The sequence below is a fragment of the Pristiophorus japonicus genome, chromosome 32, assembly GCF_044704955.1.
Source record: "Pristiophorus japonicus isolate sPriJap1 chromosome 32, sPriJap1.hap1, whole genome shotgun sequence".
NCBI lineage: Eukaryota > Metazoa > Chordata > Chondrichthyes > Pristiophoridae > Pristiophorus > Pristiophorus japonicus.
The window spans coordinates 8506005-8526832 of record NC_092008.1 but is presented as its reverse complement, the minus strand read 5'-3'; the positions used below and the strand labels follow the sequence as shown (position 1 = coordinate 8526832).

General features: G+C 44.9%; 1 protein-coding gene across 1 annotated transcript; it reads right to left on the bottom strand.

Moving 5' to 3' along the window:
* Positions 1-7534: 7534 nt before the first annotated feature.
* On the bottom strand, positions 7535-20554 carry LOC139240612 (probable G-protein coupled receptor 139). Its single transcript, XM_070869166.1, has 2 exons — positions 20344-20554; positions 7535-8436 (listed from the first exon to the last, which is right to left on the bottom strand). Exons 1-2 carry the CDS (start codon positions 20522-20524, stop codon positions 7535-7537), a joined length of 1083 nt encoding a protein of 360 aa, XP_070725267.1. The 5' UTR covers positions 20525-20554.
* Positions 20555-20828: the final 274 nt, after the last annotated feature.

The following is a 20828-nucleotide window of genomic DNA, read 5'->3' as shown; positions in this document are numbered from 1 at the left end:
CAAGGATTGAAACTGAGAATTCCACCTCCAGCGTCAGAGGGAGCTCGTCTTTGGGACGATCTCTCTCATTCCCGTGGATTATTCCGGTCTCCATCGATCCCCGCATTCCAGTGCATTCCCGCTGTGTCAGTGCATTCTCCCCCTGGCTTCGCTTTCCCCGTGAATCCCTCTCTCTCGGTACAACACCGTCGCCCTGTGCATTTCCCCCCGCGCCCACTCACCATGATCTCCGTGTATTCTCGCAGCTCCAGAAAATGTGGCGGGTGTCGCCGCTCCCGCTATTTATACCGCGCGGGTCAGAACGCTGCTATTCAGTCAAATCGGCCTCTGATTGGTCGGTGAGATAAAGGGCTGCGGTTGCTTGTGGAAACAGAAACACTGAAGGTTTGAAGGTGCTGAGCGCTGATTGGTCCTTTGTGTCCAAGGCGGAACATGAGGCAAGAAGTGAGCAGCTTTGACTATCAGATTATTATCAATAAAACCCCGATCAATCAGAACATCAGCAATCAGATCCGCATCTATCACACCCCCATTAACCGCAGCTCAATCAATCACATCACAGCAATTAGACCCTAATCACACCCACATCAATCAGGCCCCTATCAATCAGACATACATCAAACAGACCCCATCAATCACACCCACATCAATCAGACGCACAGAAATCAAACCTCCATTTATGAAACGATCATCAACAACACCTCCAACAGTCGGGTCTCCATCAACCAAAGCCGTATCGCACCCTAGCTATCAGATCCTCTTCCACAAGCGGCAATTCGTGTTAGATCAATTGATAATGTTAAGTCTAACCAAGCAAAGGTTTTCAGGGATATGGGGCAAATGTGGTTCTAAGGATTTTGGGCACAGATCAGCCACGATCTCATTGAGTGGCAGAACAGGCTCGAGGGGCTAAATGACCTAATCCTAGTCTTGTGTTCCTATGTTTTCTCACCGATACCCATTCAGATAGACCCAGCTGCAATACCCGCATTAGTAAGACCGCCATCCTTCACAGTCACGTCCAATTAGGCCCATCTCTTGGATGACCATCAATCAGACACCCGTCATCAGGTTGACTTCAATCAAACCACATCCATCTGATCCCATCTGCGGTGCCCATATCTATTGGACACCTATCAGTCAGACTCCCATCAGTCAGGCCGCAATCAGACCACATCAAGCAGATTCCTATCCATTAGGCCTCTAATCATCAAATTTTCATCTACAAGGCAACTCTCGATTATCTGAGGCCCTCCGGGATCGGGCTATTCCTTGTGAACAATTTTGCCGCTAGGGCGAGTGCACGTACTTGCCGAGAATGCTTGGGTCCTGGAGGTCGAATGAGACTCGGCTTTTCTTACCCGCGAGGCCGGGCGGCACCCTCAGTGATACTCCAGACTAAACAAGAGCACATTCACCAAGATTTATCCCAATTTCTTTATGTTTGGAGAGGAGTTCCGAAGTGACAGTCTGCTGATCTGATTGCCTATGAATAGAGTTGCAGAAGTGTCAGTAAACGGAAAAACGGCAGGGAAGAGAGGAAGAGTTGGATAAATCTTTGGCCCCTCTGAACTTACTTCCAGCGTGATGATCTGGACAGTGCCTTAAAAGAGCGGATTTGGGAGCAATGCCTTCGATCTGATAACGTGAGGATGGTTCGCAGTATGAGCGGACAGACTGTCCAGATCTGAGTTAACTTGATTGACGAGATTGATTGGAAGTTTTCTAAATATATAAATCGGAATTCAGAAGTGATCCATGTGCATAGGCTTGACTCCCGAACTGCGTAAAAAATAAGTACAAATGTTACTCTACAAGGATTCCTTTAAGGTCGATACAGCATTAAACTTTATTAGAAAATAAAGCCCTTCCTCTGTGTGTAGTGATAATGCTGTGTGTCAGCGCAGGAATGTGTGTGGGGTGGGTTTAATGGTCGTGTACACGGGACAGAATCACAGTTTTTAAAAGTGCCGTTGCAGCGGGTTCTCAGTTAGATCCGTGTATGAATAATCGAGAGTTGCCTGTATTAGACATAATCTAACACGCTAATAACCTCCATTTATTAGAACCCCATCAATCAGATTCCAATCCATCAGACCCGCTTTCATTGGTCTCTATCTATCAGACCTGCAACTTTCAGAATTCTAATCTCCATTTATCATTGAACCTTTCAATTAGCTGATGGTCTTGCCGGCCGGGACCGCACCGATTTCCGGGCCGGGCCACCGCACGCTGCTCCTTCCAATGGGCGCGGCCTGCTGATGGTATTGCCGGCCGGAACCGTGCTGCTGCAGGAGGGCGACGGCTGCAAAGCCAGGTCGCTGATTGCAGTGCGGGGCCAGGTTGGTGCGAAGGAGTGGCCAGAGTTTGTAGATGGAAGTGACTGGGGCCCAAGAGAGGCGTGAGTTTGGGGCTCAGAAGAGGCGAGGGCCCCAGGGCAGCTCAGGCCAGCCCACACTTGGATATGGAAAGCAGTGACAGGATCGGTCCAAGTTAGCATGGGTTTATGAAAGAGAAATCATGCTTGACGAATATTCTGAAATTTTTTGAGGATGTAACTAGCAGAGTGGACAAGGTAGAACCAGTGGATGCGGTGTATTTGGACTTTCAAAAGGCTTTTGATAAGGTCCCACACAAGAGATTGGTGTGCAAAATCAAAGCACATGGTACTGGGGGTAATTTACTGACGTGGATAGAGAACTGGTTGGCAGACAGGAAGCAGAGTCGGGATAAATGCATCCTTTTCAGAATGGCTGGCAGTGACGAGTAGAGTGCCGCAGGGCTCAGTGCTGGGACCCCAGCTCTTTGCAATATACATCAATGATTTAGATGAAGGAATTCGTGTAATATCTCCAAGTTTGCAGATGACACTAAACTAGGTGGCGATGTGAGCTGTGAGGAGGATGTTAAGAGGCTGCAGGGTGATTTGGACAGGTTAGGTGAGTGGGCAAATGCATGGCAGATGCAGTAGAATGTGGATAAATGTGACGTTATCCACTTTGGGGGCAAAAACGTGAAGACAGAATATTATCTGAATGGCAGCAGATTAGGAAAAGGGGAGGTGCAACGAGACCTGGGTGTCATGGTACATCAGTCATTGAAAGTTGGCATACAGGTACAACCAGCAGTGAAGAAGGCAAATGGTATGTTGGCCTACATAGCGAGGGGATTTGAGTATAGCAGCAGGGTGGTCTTGCTGCAGTTGTACGGGGCCTTGGTGAGGCCACACCTTGAATATTGTGCACAGTTTTGGTCTCCTAATCTGAGGAAGAACACTGTTGCTATTGAGGGAGTGCAGCGAAGGTTCACCAATCTGATTCCTGGGATGGCAGGACTGATACACGAGGAGAGAGTGGATCAACTGGGCCTTTATCCACTGGAGTTTAGAAGAATTAGAGGGATCTCATAGAAACATAAAATTCTGACGGGATCTGACAGGTTAGAGGCAGGAAGAATGTTCACTTTGCGGGCGAGTTCCAGAACCAGGGTTCATAGTTGAAGAATAAGGGGTAAGCCATTTAGGACCGAGATGAGGAGAACATTCTTCACTCAGAGAGTGCTTAACCTGTGGAATTCTCTACAGCAGAAAGTTGTTGAGACAAGGTCGTTAGATATATCCAAAAGGGAGTTAGATGTGGCCCTTACAGCCAAAGGGATCAAGGGGTACGGAGAGAAAGCAGGAAAGGGGTACTGAGGTTGAATGATCAGACATGATCCTATTGAATGGCGATGCAGGCTCGAAGGGCCGAATGGCATGATTCTGCACCTAACTTCTATGCTTCTATGCGTCTATGCCTCACAGGCAGCACAGTGTAGAAAGTGCGTGAGCGAATGTGTTATTATTCACTCTGATCACTGGCCCCTCACAGTGAGCCCAGTGTACACAATGTGTGAGTGAGCAAGTTAATATTCACCTGGATCACAGGCCCCTCAAAGGGAGACCAGTGAAAAAACTGTGTGGGTGAGCGTGTCAATATTCCCAGTGATTAACAAACCCTTGAAGGGAGCCGGTGTAGACATTGTGAGAGTTAGTGCGTTAATATTCACCCGCATCACTGGCCCCTCACAGGGAGCTCAGTGCAGACAGTGTGTGAGTGAGCATGTTAGTATTCAATCGGATCACTGGCCAGTCTGAGGGAGCCCAGTGTAGACAGTGCGTGAGTGAGTGTGTTAATATTCACCCTGATCTCAGGCCTCATCACAGGGGGCCCAGTGTAGACAGTGTGAGAGTGAGTGTGTTAATATTCATCCTGATCGCAGGCCTCACACAGGGAGCCCAGTGTATACAGCGTGTGAGTGAACGTGTTAATATTCACCCTGATCATAGGGCCACACACAGGGAGCAGAGTGTAGACAGTGTGTGAGTGAGCATGTTAGTATTCACTCGGATCACTGGCCAGTCTGAGGGAGCCCAGTGTAGACAGTGTGTGAGTGAGTGTGTTAATATTCACCCTGATTTCAGGCCTCATCACAGAGGGCCCAGTGTAGACAGTGTGAGAGTGAGTGTGTTAATATTCACCCTGATCGCAGGCCTCACACAGGGAGCCTAGTGTATACAGCATGTGAGTGAGTGTGTTAATATTCACCCTGATCACAGGGCCACACACAGGGAGCACAGTGTAGACAGTGTGTGAGTGAGTGTGTTAATATTCACCCTGATCACAGGCCTCACACAGCGAGCCCAGTGTAGACACTGTGTGAGTGGGTGTATTAATATTCACCCTGATCGAAGGCCTCACACAAGGAGCCCAGTGTAGACAGTGTGTGAGTGAGTGTGTTAATATTCGCCCTGATCACAGACCTCACACAGGGAGCTCAGTGTGGACAGTGTGTGAGTGAATGTGTTAATATTAATTCGTAACACTGGCCCCACACAGAGAGCCCAATATAGATAATGTATGAGGAAGTGTGTTAAAATTCTTCCAGATCACTGCCTACTCGCAGGGGAGCTGGTGTAGACAGAGTGTTAATGAGTGTGATTGTACTCCCCCGGATCACTGGCACCTCACACGGTGCCCAGTGTACACAGTGTGTAAGTGAACGTGTTGTCATTCACCATGATCACTGGCCCCTCACAGCGTGCCAAATGTAAACTTTGTTTATGTGGGCCTCTTAATATTCACCTAGATCACTGGCCCCTCATAGGGAGCCCAGTGTAGACATTGTGTGAGTGAGTTAGTTAAAATACAGCAGGAGCACTGGGCCTGTCACAGGGAGCCCAGAACAGACAGTGTGAGTGAGCGTGTTAATATTAGCTGGATCAGCAGTATTCACTGGGAGACCAGTATACACAATATGTGAGTTAGTGTGTTAATATTCACCAGGAGCACTGGCCCATCACAGGGAGCCCAGTGTAGATTGTGTGAGTGAGCGAGTTAACATTAGCTGGATCACTGGTGCCTCACAGTGAGCCCAGTGTACACAATGTATCCGTGAGCCTGTTAATATTCACGTGGATCACTGGTCAGTAATTGGGAGCCCAGTGTAGGCGCTGTTTGACTGAGCTTATTAAAATTCACCCGGATCACTGGCCCGTCAATGTGAGCCCAGTGGAAAAACTGTGTGGGTGAGTGTGTTAATATTCACACTGATTACCGAACCCTCGAAGGAAGCTGGTGTAGAGGGTGTGAGAGGGAGTGTGTTAATATTCATCTGCATCCCCCACCGGGAGTCCAGTGTAAAGTGTGTTCGAGTAAGCCTATTAATATTCACCCGGATCACTGGCTGCTCACAGCGAGCCCAATTAGACAGTGTGTGAATGAGCATTTTGTTATTCACTCGGATCACTGCCACTCTCAGTGAGTCCAGTGTCGACAGTGTGTGAGTGAGCATGTTAATATTCACCCTGATCACTGGCCCCACACAGCGAACGTAGTGTAGACAGTGTGTGAGTGAGCATATTAATATTCACCCTGATCACTGGCCCCACACAGCGAATGCAGTGTAGACAGTGTGTGAGTGAGTGTGTTAATATTCACTCTGATCACAGACCTCACAAAGGGAGCCCAGTGCAGACAGTATGTAGTGAGTGTGTTAATATTCACCCTGATCACAGGCCTCAGACAGGGAGCCCGGTGTAGACAGTGTATGAGTGAATGTGTCAATATTCATCCTGATCACATGTCTCACACACGGAGCCCAGTGTAGACTGTGTGTGAGTGAGTGTGTAAATATTCACCATGATCACAGGCTTCACACAGGGACCCAGTTTAGACAGTGTGTAAGTGAGTGTGTTAATATTCACCTGGCTCACAGGCCTCACACAGGGAGCTCAGTGTAGATAGTGCGTGAGTGAGTGTGTTAATATTCACCCTGATCACAGGCCTCACACAGGGAGCCCAGTGTAGACAGTGTGTGAGTCAGTGTGTTAATATTCACCGGGATCACAGGCCTCACACAGGGAGCCCAGTGTAGACAGTGTGTGAGTTAGTGTGTTAATATTCACCCTGATCTCAGGCCTCATCACAGTGAGCCCAGTGTAGACAGTGTGTGAGTGACTGTGTTAATATTCACCCTGATCACAGGCCTCACACATGGAGCCCAGTGTAGACAGTGTGTCACCGAGTGTGTAAATTTTCACCATGATCACAGGCTTCACACAGGGAGCCCAGTGTAGACAGTGTGTAGTGAGTGTGTTAATATTCATCCTGATCACATGTCTCACACACGGAGCCCAGTGTAGACTATGTGTGAGTGAGTGTGTAAATATTCATCATGATCACAGGCTTCACACAGGGACCCAGTTTAGACAGTGTGTGAGTGTGTGTGTTAATATTCACCGGGCTCACAGGCCTCACACAGGGAGCTCAGTGTAGATCGTGCATGAGTGAGTGTGTTAATATTCACCCTGATCACAGGCCTCACACAGGGAGCCCAGTGTAGACAGTGTGTGAGTGAGTGTGTTAATATTCACCGGGATCACAGGCCTCACACAGGGAGCCCAGTGTAGACAGTGTGTGAGTGAGTGTGTTAATATTCACCGGGATCACAGGCCTCACACAGGGAGCCCAGTGTAGACAGTGTGTGAGTTAGTATGTTAATATTCACCCTGATCTCAGGCCTCATCACAGTGAGCCCAGTGTAGACAGTGTGTGAGTGACTGTGTTAATATTCACCCTGATCACAGGCCTCACACATGGAGCCCAGTGTACACAGTGTGTCACCGAGTGTGTTAATATTCACCCTGATCACAGATCCCTCACAGAGGGAGCCCAGTGTAGACAGTGTGTGAGTGAGTGTGTTAATATTCACCCTGATCACAGGCCTCACACAGGGAGCCCAGTGTAGACAGTGTGTGAGTGAGTGTGTTAATATTCACCGGGATCACAGGCCTCACACAGGGAGCCCAGTGTAGACAGTGTGTGAGTGAGTTAATATTCACCCAAATCACTGGCCCCTCATAGGGATCCATGTGTAGTGTGTGCGATTGTCATTATTCACCCGGATCACTCGCCCAGTGGACGTGCGTGGGAGAGCAGCTCGCTAACAATATCACACCACATGGAGTCTGAGGCTCCAAAATCTCTGCTTCTTCTCATCGTTTAATGAATTTCACAAGCACAGTAAAGGGATATTTTGCCAAATTCTTGAGCTGCACTCTGAACTTTGCCTGGGTCACGGCATAAATACCAGTGTTTGTGCAGCAACTCAGCATCTGCAGCATGAATCCAAGTGCACTTACATAATCAGGTATATTGACAGACTTATACCCGAACCACCACATCCGGTAATATATAGAATACAACATAAATACCGCCCATAACAGGATGAAATTTCCGGAGATAACAAACAGTGAAATTATCGATTTTTTGCGGCTCGCCATCTCTGGGTCTCTGGGCCTCTCCCCACTGCTGGGACCCCGGAGTCTCCTGCGGGCTCTGCTGGCCACTAAAATATGTCTGACGGTGACTGCATTGAGCAGCAGAATCAGAACAAACGGGACACCCGGGGTTAGGATATTATGTAGGAACTCGATTGCTGTCCAGACCGGCGAATACAGAACAGCCACTGATACAACACAAAACCAGGGGACGTTCACAAGCAAATACCAACGGTTCAGCATAAAATACCAGAAAATGTTTTTTAAACCGCTCAGTACAGTCACTGTTCCCAGAACCACAGCCGCTGTTTTCTTGGTGCAATATTTAGTTTTCAGCTTCTGACAACAAATGGCCATAAATCGATCAAAGGTGAAAGTGACGGTGAACCAGACAGAACAGTCTGTGACTGCATACAGCAGGACGGCGTGGATATTACACACGGGGAGGGACCGTACAAATTGAAACTGCCACCAATAAACAACCGGAATGTGCCTCAATATCAGATCGAGGATAACGACCAGTAGATCGGCCACTGCCATGGCCACCAGGTACCGAGTTACACATTTGGAGAGACCGCACTTTCCCCGAGACAGGATCACAATCGTCACTAAGTTCACTGTGAGGGAGGGGAAAAAAAGCAGGAAAATTATATATCAGGTTGGGAGCAAGAGCAACAGTTTAATTAGATTTGGGGTGATGTCTGTAATGCATTACCATTATTAATCGATATCGTCAAGTATATTACCCGTGGAGCGGAATACAGGGTTTATTGTGGCATCAATAAAGGAAATAGCGATAAACGTAACATGAAACTAACAGACGTTTGATCAGTTAGAGATTATATGATAGATCTACCTTTAGCCCAGCAGGCAAAAGCACCGCCCGAGGTCCCAGGAACGCAAAGGACCCGAATCTCCCATGAAGCCTTGATGTCCCGGGACCAGTTGAGCGGTGCAGTTCGCTTCTGTCCCACTGTGTTAGGGAGGGGGAAATCCAGCTGGGATACCTGCTCCTGGTTAGAATATTCATTATACTTAGAACAGAAAATGAATGCAACAGCAAAATGCAGAAACTGCAAACTTGGCGTGCAATAATTGCAGACAATTGTATTTAAAATATATGGATGTAATTTGACAATGCTAAGATAATAAATGCTAGCGCACTTCAGTTATAAATATAACTAGTTGTAAGAAGGTGTTGAAGTTTGAGCTTTCGGCATTTTTGTTGAAATACTCAAATTGTACCTGACTGAAGGGAAGATTTCCCAAATTACATTGCAAAGAATAGACATGAATTGTAATAAGTAGATATCGTTGATAATGCGCCATGAAATGCATTTATTCACATCAAAATCAGATGTCTTATCTCACAGGCAAAGAGCCGCCAAACGATTTTGTAAAGTATCTGAAGTCAAATGGAAGATTTATCCATGTACTTTTTCACCTGTTGGTGTTCACGTGTTCAGAGAATATTAGACGAGAAAATATGAACGTACTTTCTTATCCTCAGTACTTCAGTTAAAATCTGCAGGGATTGTGTATTTTGAAGTGCAGCAGAAGTCAACAGAGCATCACTCTGGGCCTCACTGAGCGATCGATTAAACTGTGAAAGACGGACAGGGGATACAATTGTAAAGTAAAATCATGGATTGGAAATAAAAGTATTGAAATAAGGCCGAATGAAGATTTTATGACAATGTAATTGATCCTCGTTGTCCTGTTCCAGCCATCAGAAGCAATGCCACTAATGCAGAACTGGAGATGGTGGGACAGGAGACACTGACTGGAACTGAATGATTAGCGGATATTTCAGACATGTAAACCTGTGCCTATGATCTGCTAGCAAATTTCCCTGTGACTCTGTGTAAATAACCATACCGAACATTGGGTGAAAACAACTGCAAAATAGTGCGGTTGCTGGAAATCTGAAATGGAAACAGGACATTTTGGAAATTCTCAGCATGTCACGCAGCATCGGTGGAGAGAGAAACAGAGTTAATGTTTCAGTTCCATGCCCTGTCATCATTAGGTGAAAAATCTTATGAACCAAGACAACATTATTCTGATCTGTTACACATTTTGAGTGCAGAAAACAGGCTGTAATTCGTTAAATAAAGAGTCTCGACCAATATAGTCGGCTGAGTTAAATATAGAACATTTGAATCTTGGTAACATTGAACAACGTTCAGAATCGATAACCGACAACAGCAGCGTGGATGGGATTGGGAATGACAAGGAGAGAAACACAATAAACATTATTTATAGCAACATTGCTGTGTAAATAGACTTAGCAGGGACACAAACAGAAGCAAGGATGTTCCAGTAATTTTAAACTACAACCCATGTTGTAAGAAAGAAGCAGTAACTAGAGCCACAGTGTACCATTAATAAGAGAGTATCCCACGGGTAATAGTAAGAATAATATTATAGTGTAACATGGTTTATAGAAATAATATAGGGACTGACATACTTACTAGTAACACCAACAATATCAAGGATGGGATAGTAAATATTTGGAGAATCATAGAATGTTTACAGCACAGAAAGATGTAATTCGGCCCCCGAACCCGTGCTAGCTCTGTTCAGTAGCACTTCAGGTCGTCCCAATCCCCCGCCCTCTCCCCGTAGCCCTGATTCATTTTATTTCAAGTAGTTACCCGATTCCCTTTTGAAAGCCACGATTTAATCTACCTCCACTATCATTTGAAGCAGCGCATTCCAGATCCTAACCACTCACTGTGTAAAAAATATTCAAGGTGAATGTCAGAAGAATCAAAGGCGACATGAGGAAACACTATTTATGCAGCAAGTGGTTGTAATCAAGAATGCACAGAGCCAGCACGGGCTTGAGGGGAAGAATGGATTCCTCCTGTGCTCTAACCATTCTATGATTCTATGTTTAATTTACCAATAATCTTATACCAGTGTAACTTTGCTCATGACATTGTGGCCATTGGAGCAAACCCTCATAATTTTGAACACTTCTATTCAATCTCCCTCTGAACGTCTCTACTATAAGTAAACCAAACCCAGCGTCTCTCGTCTCCCCACATAACTGAAATCCTCATCCCTGATGTCTATGATAAATTCTGTCCACACAAGCGGCAGACGATGACCACCTCCAACAAGCGATAGTCTAACTTCGTCCACGGGAAAATTCATCCCCGAATACTCCACCATCAAAATCCTCAGGGTCGCCATTAATCAGAAACTTAACTGGACCAGCCACATGAATGTTGTGGCGACTACAGCAGGCCAGAGGCTGGGTATTCTGCAGTGACTCATGACTCCACCAAGTGTCTCCAGCACTTAAAGCACACAGTTACGTTATGGATTGCTATCTGTAGACATTCTTAGGACATGTGGGTAAAACCCTACTATTTCATATTAAATATTTCACAATACTATGGACAATTAAATATATTAAAAGGAGTCTGCAAGATAAGAGTTTCTAAAGTGTCATATTCATGACAAGATTGGTATCTGTGAATGAACATTAATGGTCTAATAATCTGTAAGAACTATATGAGGGCCTAGAATTTACGCTCTGAATTACCGATCCAAAACTATCTGTTCTGTGCGGCCCCCTTAGAGGGATTTGAGTTTCATGGGTAGACTGGAGAAGCTGAGGTTGTTCTCCTTGGCACAGAGAAGATTGGGAGGAGATTTGAAAGAGGTGATCAGAATCAGGAGACGAATTTCAAGCCCGTGTTTTTAGAGTTTATTCTCCGTAAATGCATGTGTGACGGCTCTTGTCTCATTCAAAAGACATGTGTGACTTGTCCTATCGCTTTTCTCGCCTGTGCGGCAGAAGAAGATACGAAATACGATCTGGAGTCATCATCATAGGTCGTCCCGAAAACGAGGATGACTTGCTTCCACAGCAGAAGGCTGAAATTCATAGATGTTTCAATGCAGCACCCGATGTTCCAGTCCTGAACTCCAGGGGTGGAAGATGCCTGTGCGTGGAGGTTTTAACGTGTGATGACCGTGGCACATCAGCCATCACACGGGCTTGACAGACCTAGGTCTTTAACCAGTGGCAAGGGTTAACCAGGCCAACTGGAGACCTGCTCTGCTGCATGGACCTAGTGCACACACAAATTGCAGTGCAGTCAGGCCGTGCTGCCCCTAGCCCATTTGACACATTCTGCCTGCTCTGCCATTCAAGATCATGGCTAATCTTCTAACACAACTCCACTTTCTGGCACTATCCTCATATCCCGTAATTCTCCTAGTTGCCAAAAATATATCGAACTCTGTCAGGAATGTACTCAAAAACTAAGCATCCACATGCCTCTGGGATAGAAAATTCCAAAGATTCACAACCATTTGAGTGAAAAGATATCTCCTTATTTTAATCCTAAATGACCGAGCCATTCTTCTGAGACTGTGACCCCGTGTTTTAGATTGCCCAGCATTAACCCTGTCAAGACTGTTACGGGTTATATATTTTTCAATTAGATTACCACTCATTCTTCTAAACTCTATGAAATATAGGCCTAATCTACTCAAACGCTTCACATTTGGCAATGCCCTCATGCCAGGTTCCAATCTAATGAACATTCACTTCACTTAGGTAAGGTGACCAGACAAGGTCACATTACACCAGAGTTGGCTAAATTGGACTGGGGAAATAGATTAAAGTTTAGGACGGTTGATAAACAGTGTCATAAATATAAGGAGATATTTCACAACTCTCAAGAAAAATATATTCCAGTGAGAAGAAAAGGGTGTAAAAGAAAAGCTAGCCATCTGTGTTTAACTAAAGAAATAAAGGACGGTATCCAATTAAAAACAAAGGCATACAAAGTGGCCAAAACTAGTGAGAGGACAGAATATTGGGAAGCTTTCAAAAATCAGCAAAGAATGACAATAAAACGAATGAGAAAGGGATGATAGATAACTAAATTAAACTAGCACTAAATATAAACAGATAGCAAGAATTTCTATAGGTAGATAAAAAGAAAAAGAGTGGCTAAAGGTAATCCGGGTCCCTTAGAGTATGAGACTGGGGAATTAGTAATGGGGAACATGGACAAGGCAGAAACTATTAACAAATATTTTGTATCAGTCTTTACGGTAGAGGATACAAACAAATTCCCAACAGTGGATAGTCAAGGGGCAAATGGGGTTGGAGGAACTTTACACAATCACAATCACTGAGGAGGTGGTACTCAGTAAGATAATAGGAATAAAGGCGGATAAAACCCCTGGACCTGATTGCTTGCATGCTCGGGTCTTCAGAGAAGTAGTGGCAGGGATAGTGGATGCATTGGTTGTAATTTAGAAAAATCACCTGGATTCTGGGGACGTCCCAGCAGATTGAAAAACTGCAAATGTAACGCCCCTTTTTAAAAAAGGAGGCAGACAAAAAGCAGGAAACTATAGACCAGTTAGCCTAACATCTGTGGCTGGGAAAATGTTGGAATCCATTATTAATCAAGCAGTAGCGGGACATTTTAAATGCATAATTTGGTCAGACAGAGTTCGCATGGATTTATGAAAGGGAACTCATGTCTGACAAATTTGCTGGAATTATTTGAGGATGTAACGAACTGGGTGGATAACGGGGAATCAGTGGGTGTGGTGTATTTGGATTTCGAGAAGGAATTTGACAAGGTGCCAAATAAAAAGTTACTGCACAAGCTAAAAGTTCACGTTGTTGCGGGTAATAGAGTAGCAAGGATAGAGGATTGGCTAATTAAATGAAAACAGAGAGTCGGGATAATTGGTTAATTCTCGGGTTGGCAATCAGCAACTAATGGGGTGCTGCAGGGATCAGTGCTGGGAACCCAACTATTTACACTCTATATTAACTGCTTCGAAGAAAGGACCGAGTGTAATATATCCAAATAAGCTGATGATATAAAGATGGGAGGAAAAGCAATGTGTGAGCAGGATTCAAAAAATCTGCCAAAGGACATAGACAGGCTAAGTGAGTGGGCACACATTTGGCAGATTTAGTATAATGTTGGAAAGTGTTGAGGCAGAAAAATGTCACAAGAAAGTTAGTATTTAAATGGAGAAAAAATGCAAAGTGCTGCAATGCAGCGGGATCTGGCGTTACTTGTGCATGAAACAGCAAAGGTTAGTATGCAACCAAAGCAAGTGATGAGGAATGCCAAAGAAATCTCGGCTTTATTGCAAAGTTGATGGATTATAAAAGCAGGGAAGTCTTGCTACAGTTCCACAGGGTTTTGGTGACGCCACGCTTGGAATACTGCGTGCAGGTTTGGTTTCCATATTTATGAAAGAATATAATTGCTTTGGAGGCAGTTCAGAGAAGGTTCACTAGGTTGATTCCGGAGATGAGGGGGTTCACTTATAAGGAAAGGTTGAGTAGGTTGGGCCTCTACTCATTGGAATTCAGAAGAAAGAGAGGTGATCTTATCGAAATGCATAAGATTATGAGGGGGCTTGACAAGGTGGATGCAGAGAGGATGTTTCCACTGATGGGGGAGACTATAACTAGGGGGCATGGTCTTAGAATAAGGGGCCGTGCAATTTAAACTGAGATGAGGAGGAATTTCTTCTCTCAGCGGGTTGCAAATTTGTGGAATTCGCTGCCTCAGAGAGCTGCGGATGCCGGGACATTCAATACATTTAAGACAGAGATATATAATTTCTTAAACGATAAGTGAATAAGGGGTTATGGGGAGCGGGAAGGGAAGTGGAACTGATTCCATCATCGGATCAGCCCTGATCGTATTAATTGGCGGAGCAGGCTCGAAGGGTCGCTTGGCCTACTCCTGCTCCTATTTCTTATGTTCTTATGTTTACCAAGTGTGGTATCACAAATGCCCTGTATAATTGTAGAGACGTGTCCTGTCTCTTTAAAGCGCCTATGTCACTGCTCCTGGCTCGTTAAACAGCCTGTGTGACTGGTACTGTCTCAGCAAAAAGCCTGTGTGACTAGCCCTTCTTTAAAAAAGCCTGTGTGACAGGTCCTGTCTCGTTTAAAAGCCTGTGAGACTGGTCCTGTCCCTATACAAAGCCTGTATGACTTGTGTAAAAATCCATATTACTGGTTCTGTCTCTTTAAAAATCAAATGTGACTTGTCCTTTATCTTTAAAACGACAGTGACAGTGTTTCTGTGTCACTCCGCCCTGCTGTTTAGGGGCTCACTGCATGTTGTACAATTAGTGGCTGTTTGTCCGCCCTCCTGTTTTGAGGCACATTGCATGTTATACAATGAGAACCTTATCTCGAGTAGAGCCGTAATGTTTTTTTTTTAAAGAGGACGATGGATTTTGGGACGACAGGTGTGTCGATGGTGCAGAATTACTGAGATTAGTTCTGTGACACAGAAGTGGCTTCACAGAGTTGCGAAGACACCTTTGCTGGAAAATAGTGTTGATAATTGAAGACCTATGCCTAGAAATCCGTCATTCACTGCAGTACAACTAAATATCCGGTGCTGAGTGTAACGGGCGCCCGATCAGATACCGCCCGTTTAGCTCCACTGCCCGGACAAATGTCTCCGTCCTTGTCTGCAGACCTCGGCAGATATCGAACATCACAGCGTGCTGATTAATTGGACTAAGATTTTGCCTCTCAAAGGCTTGGCTTGAAACCAATTCACAGTCATTTGTTATCCTCCGAGGTAAATTGTTCCAGGTGTGGGGAGATGTGAGTTAAATCTAAAAGTAATTATAACTATTTCTGTCTCAGCCAACACTCTGCTGCCCGTGTCCTAACTCACTCCAAGCCTAGCTCACCCAACCACCCCGCCCGTTGCTCGGTGACCGACAACGGTGCCCAGTCCGATAATGCCTCGATTTTAAACTTTTCATCCTCGTGTTCAAGGCCCAACTCATTGCCACATGTCCAGTAAAGGATTTGCATCCCGAAAATGCAAACGTTAGTTTTTTTATGTTTAGTATTTTACCATAAATACTTTTCACCCCCCGCCCCCAGGCAGCAATTGCATGCTTACAATTGGCATCAAGGGGATGAGGCACCCGGGAGGGGTTATAATTCAGCTCGGACTGCAGCACAAAACAACACCAACTCTAATTCTCCCCTCAAAGTCACACATCATCCAGACATCGACTTTTCCTTAAATCCATTCTTGGGATGAGGGCATCACTGGCAAGACCAGCATTTTTTGCCTATCCCTAATTGCCTTTGAGAAGATGGTGGTGAGCCACCTTATACAATTGAATGGCTTGCTCGACCATTTCAGAGTCAAGCACATTACTGTGGTCTGGAGTCACATTTTGGTCAGAATGGGTAAAGACAGCACATTTCCTTCCCAAAAGGACGTTAGTGAATCAGATCGTTTTTTTTTTACTACAATCCATTAGTTTCATGGTTACCATGACTGATATTGCTTTTTAATCCTGATTTGTTTATTTAATTTAATTAAAATTCCCCCGAGTATGTGATTACTCTGATTCATTCATCCATGTATCTGGATTACTAGTCAAGCATCATAAGCACTATGCTACCATATGCTTCAAATCTCGCGTCGTTCCTTCATCGTCACTAGTTCAAAATCGTGAAATTCCTTCAGCATCAGCATTTTGTGAGCACCTTCACCACATGGACTGCAGCAGCTCTAGATGAACGCCAGCCATTTTCTCATGGGTAACTATGCATGTGCAATTAACACCGGCTGTAACAGCATCACACCTAGTCTGCAAGCAAATAAATCCAATAATAAAATGAGAATAAAATCAATGATTCTGAATTTCAGGAAGTCACAGACAGACTGTTGAATTGGGCAGACACATGGCAGATGCAATTTGGCACAGAAAAGTGTGAAGTGATAGATTTTGGTAGGAAATATGAGCAGAAGCAAACTAAACTAAACGGTAAAAATTTAAAGTGGGTACAAGATCAGAGAGACATGGGGAATCCCTACAGAAATATTTGAAGGTGCTAGGACACGTTGCGATAGCTGTTAAAAAAGCATACGGAGTTCTTGGCTTTAAAACAGAGACATGGTGTAACACAAATCCACTACCGAACATCAACCTTTTAAAAATCATTTGCTCGGCCCCAGCTGGAGTGTTCCGTCTAATTCTGAGAAGGACATATTATCAATGATGTCAAGGATAAGAGTGGGTGCAGAGGATGTTACCAGAATGGCACGTGGGATGTGAGAATTAATAGAATCATAGAAATTTACAGCACAGAATGAGGCCATTCGGCCCTTCAAGTCTGCCACTGTCGACGAAGAGTTATCAACCTAATAACGTTTCAGTGGTTTTGGTTCATACCCTTGCAGGTTACCGCACTTCAAATGACTATACAAGAACTTTTGAAAATGTAATAAGATTATCTGCCTCCACCATCATTTCAGGCAGTGATTTCCAGACCCACACCACACACTTGGTAATATAAAATCTGCTCAACTCCCTTCTAATCCTTCTATCAATTACCTTAAATATATGGCCACTGGTTACTGACCTCGCTGTTACTGGAAATTGCTCCTTCCAATCCACTATACGTCGGCCCTTCATCATTGTGTACACCTCAATGAAGATTCCCCTCACACTCCTCTGTTCCAAAGAAAACAGCGCCAGCCTGTCCAATATTTGCTCATAGATATAATTTTCTAGTTTTGTCAAAATCCTTTTAATTCTCGTCTGTACTCTCTCCAGTTCAAGCACATATTTCCTGTAATGCTCTGACAAGAATTGTACGCAAGAATTGAAGCTGTGGCCGAACTAATGATTTTTACAGTTCTAGCATAATCTATCTGCTCTTATATCCTTGGCTCGGCTAATAAAGGCAAGCATTCCATAGGTCATCTTAAACACCTGATCTGCCTGTCCTGTTACCTTCAGGGATCTGTGGGATGCACAACATGGTCCCGTTGTTCCTCTGCATTTCTCAGTATCCTACCATTTACTGTGTATTCCCTTGCCTTGTGAGCATTCCCCAAATGTATTACCTCTCACTTCTCCAGATTGAATTCCATGTGCCACTGCTTTGCCAGCCTGACAAGTCCATTGATATCGTCCTGCAGTCTACAGCTATCTTACTCACTATCACTGACAAGGGTGGCGGTGCTGCTGTTTGGTGAACCGACCTCTATCTTGCAGAGGCTGATCTCGTAATCTCTGACACCTCATCCTACCTATTCCTGCACCATGACCCCACTACCGAACATCAAGCCACCATTTACCAGTCCGTCACTGACCTCATCTCATCTGGAACCTTACCTCCACAGCCAGCAACCTCATAGTTCCCCAAACCCGCTCAGCCCACTTCTACCTCTTTCCCGAGATCCACAAACAGGACTTACCCGATAGACGCACCGTTGCAGCTGTTCTTGACCCATGGAATGGATTGCTTCCTTTGTCGACTCTACTTTTTCCCCCTTTGCTCCCTCTTCTCATCGACATTTGCGACTCCTTCGATGCCCTCTGTCACTTTAACAGTTTCCAGTTTTGTGGCAGCAACCATCTCCTTTTCACCATGGACGTCCAATCCCTCTGCATGTCCATCGCCCACCAGCATGGCCTGAGGGCGCTCTGCTCCTTCCTCAAGCAGCGGCCCAATCAGTTCCCCACCACCAACACCCTCTTCCACCTGACTGAACTTGTTGTCATCTTGAACAGTTCGTCTTTAACTCCCTTCAATTCCTCCAAATTAAAGGTGTTGCTACGCGAACCTGCATGGGTCCTTGCTATGCCTTCTGTTCACGGGAGATGTGGAATATTTTTTCCACTCCAAATCCGGTCCCCTCCCACACCAAGGTTTTCCGATAGATTGATGACTGTATCCATACCTTTTCTTGCTCTCGCCCTAAACTTGAACATTTTGTTCACTTTGCATCCAATTTCCACCCTTCCCTCAGCATAACATGATCCACCTCCGACTCTTCCGTTCCATTCCTCGACTTCTCTGTCTCCATTTCTGGTGATAGACTATTGACAAACATTGACTTTAAGCCCACTGACTCCCACAGCTACCTGGACTACACTTCCACCCACCTGGAATCCTGTAAGGACTCCATTCCATTCTCCCAGTTGCTTGATCTGCATCGCATCTGCTCTGACGATGCCACCTTCCACACTATTGCCTCTGAAATGTCTTCGTTCTTTTCTCAACCAAGGATTCCCATTCCCCATGGATAACATGGCTCTCTACCATGCCTATTCTACTTCGTGGACCTCTGCTCACACACTTTCCCCTCCCTCTTGGAACCTTCCCCTCTCTCTTAGAACCATGACAGGTCTCCCTTCGTCCTCACCTTTCACCCCACCAGCCTCCACGTTCAAGGGATCATCCTCCACCATTTCTGCTAGCTCCAGCGTGACCCACCACCAATCACATCTTCCCCTCCCACTCTCAGCATTCTGAAGGGATTGCTCCATCCGCAACACCCTGGTCCATTCCACAATCACGTCAAGCACCACCTCCTCTTCCCATGGTACATTCCCGTGCAAGCACAGGAGATGCAATACCTGCCATCTTATCTCTTTCCTTCCTATTGTCCAGTGCCCCAAATATTCGTTCCAGGTGAAACAGCGATTTACATGTACTTCTTTCAATTTAGTAAACAATATTTGCTGCTCACGATATGGTCCCCGCAATATTGGGGAGACCACATGCAAATTGGTTGACTGCTTTTTAGAACACCCTCATTCAGTCGGTATGTGTGACCCCAAACAACCATTCGCCTGTCACTTTAATTCTCGACTCCAGTCCCACCCTGATATGTCCATCCTCTGACTCCTGCACTGTTCCAATGAAGTTCAATGCAAGTTCGAGGAACCTCACCTTTCCTTTAAGAACTTTTATGTCCTCTGGATTCAAAATCGAGTTCAACAATTTTAGAGATTAAACTTTACCCATATTTTACTCTGATATATTTTTTCTCTCACTTTGTTTCCCATGGCAGCTTATAATTATCCTCCCCTTTGCATTCTATCTCAGCTAATCTTTTTCTAACTTCCGATACTATCATCTCAAGTTGGCCCATCATGCCTTTGGTCTCTCAAATCTCTCCTGTCTTCCACCCCATTACAGATCATCCATTTTGTTCTTTTCTCCCCTCCTCCTTTCAGTGATCCTTAACAATTTGTTCATTTTGAAAATTTGCCACTTCTGACGAAGGGTGAACGAACTGATATGTTACATCTGCTTCACTCCACAGATGCTGCCTGACCCGCTGAGATTTCCAGCCTTTTCTGTTCGTATTTCAGGTTCCAGCATCTGCATTGTTTTGCTTTCATATGATATGAGTTCGGAACTCTGCTCAGGTTCAAATAGATCGCTCAGGTTTTGAACAGTCTCGTTCAGCCTCAGACATTTGCCAGTGAGGGGGCTGAGTTGTTTGATAGATAACCGAGTTTGTGACGAGGACTGAAGGCAATGACTTGGGTGCTCCAAGATTTAAATGACACACACAGTAATGCAGTTATTCATGGTTTACAAATCTAATAGTCGATTATAGAGAATTACCAGGGACACCAATAGCAGCAAAGAGGGGAGAGTAAATTACAAGGACAGTGATACAGTTAGCAAAGGTTTGCAGAGTTAACAGTTGGGCACAGAGTCTTACCAGGAACACCAACAGCAGCAAGGAGCGGATAGTAAAGGTATTCAATAGTCTGAAGTACACCACTGATTCGCAATTCTAATGGCAATCTATCATAATTTTCAACAAGAACGTTAAAAAGCAAGATGAAACTCCTGTCCATCGTTGTAATATTCCAATGCACTGTTTTCAGATTCCGATCCATTGCTGTATCATTCTGATCCAGTTTTTTCAGATTCTGTCTCCCTTTCTGTGGAGCAGCATGCAAACCCCTGATAGTGCTGGAGGGGATGCTCACACTGACACTATGGGAAAACACATTGAAAGGAGTCCTTTTTTAATAGAACAAGTAAAATCTGCACTGGTACAATTAGTCTCTGTGGAGACTGACATTAGGTACAGTCACTGAACAAACAGTTTCTGTTACCCCGTGGAGACTGACATTAATTACAGTAAGTGAACAACCAGTTTCAGTTAACCCCTTTCAATCATGGTTCTATATTAATGGC

Bases quoted from the DNA above. Each gene is read 5' to 3' on its own strand.
- LOC139240612 (XM_070869166.1), bottom strand. From the start codon at position 20,524: ATGGATCGGAATCTGAAAACAGTGCATTGGAATATTACAACGATGGAC. The intron at 8,437-20,343 runs GTAAGACTCTGT...CCTCCCTCACAG, and splicing joins TGCTGCTGTTGGTGTTCCTG to TGAACTTAGTGACGATTGTG.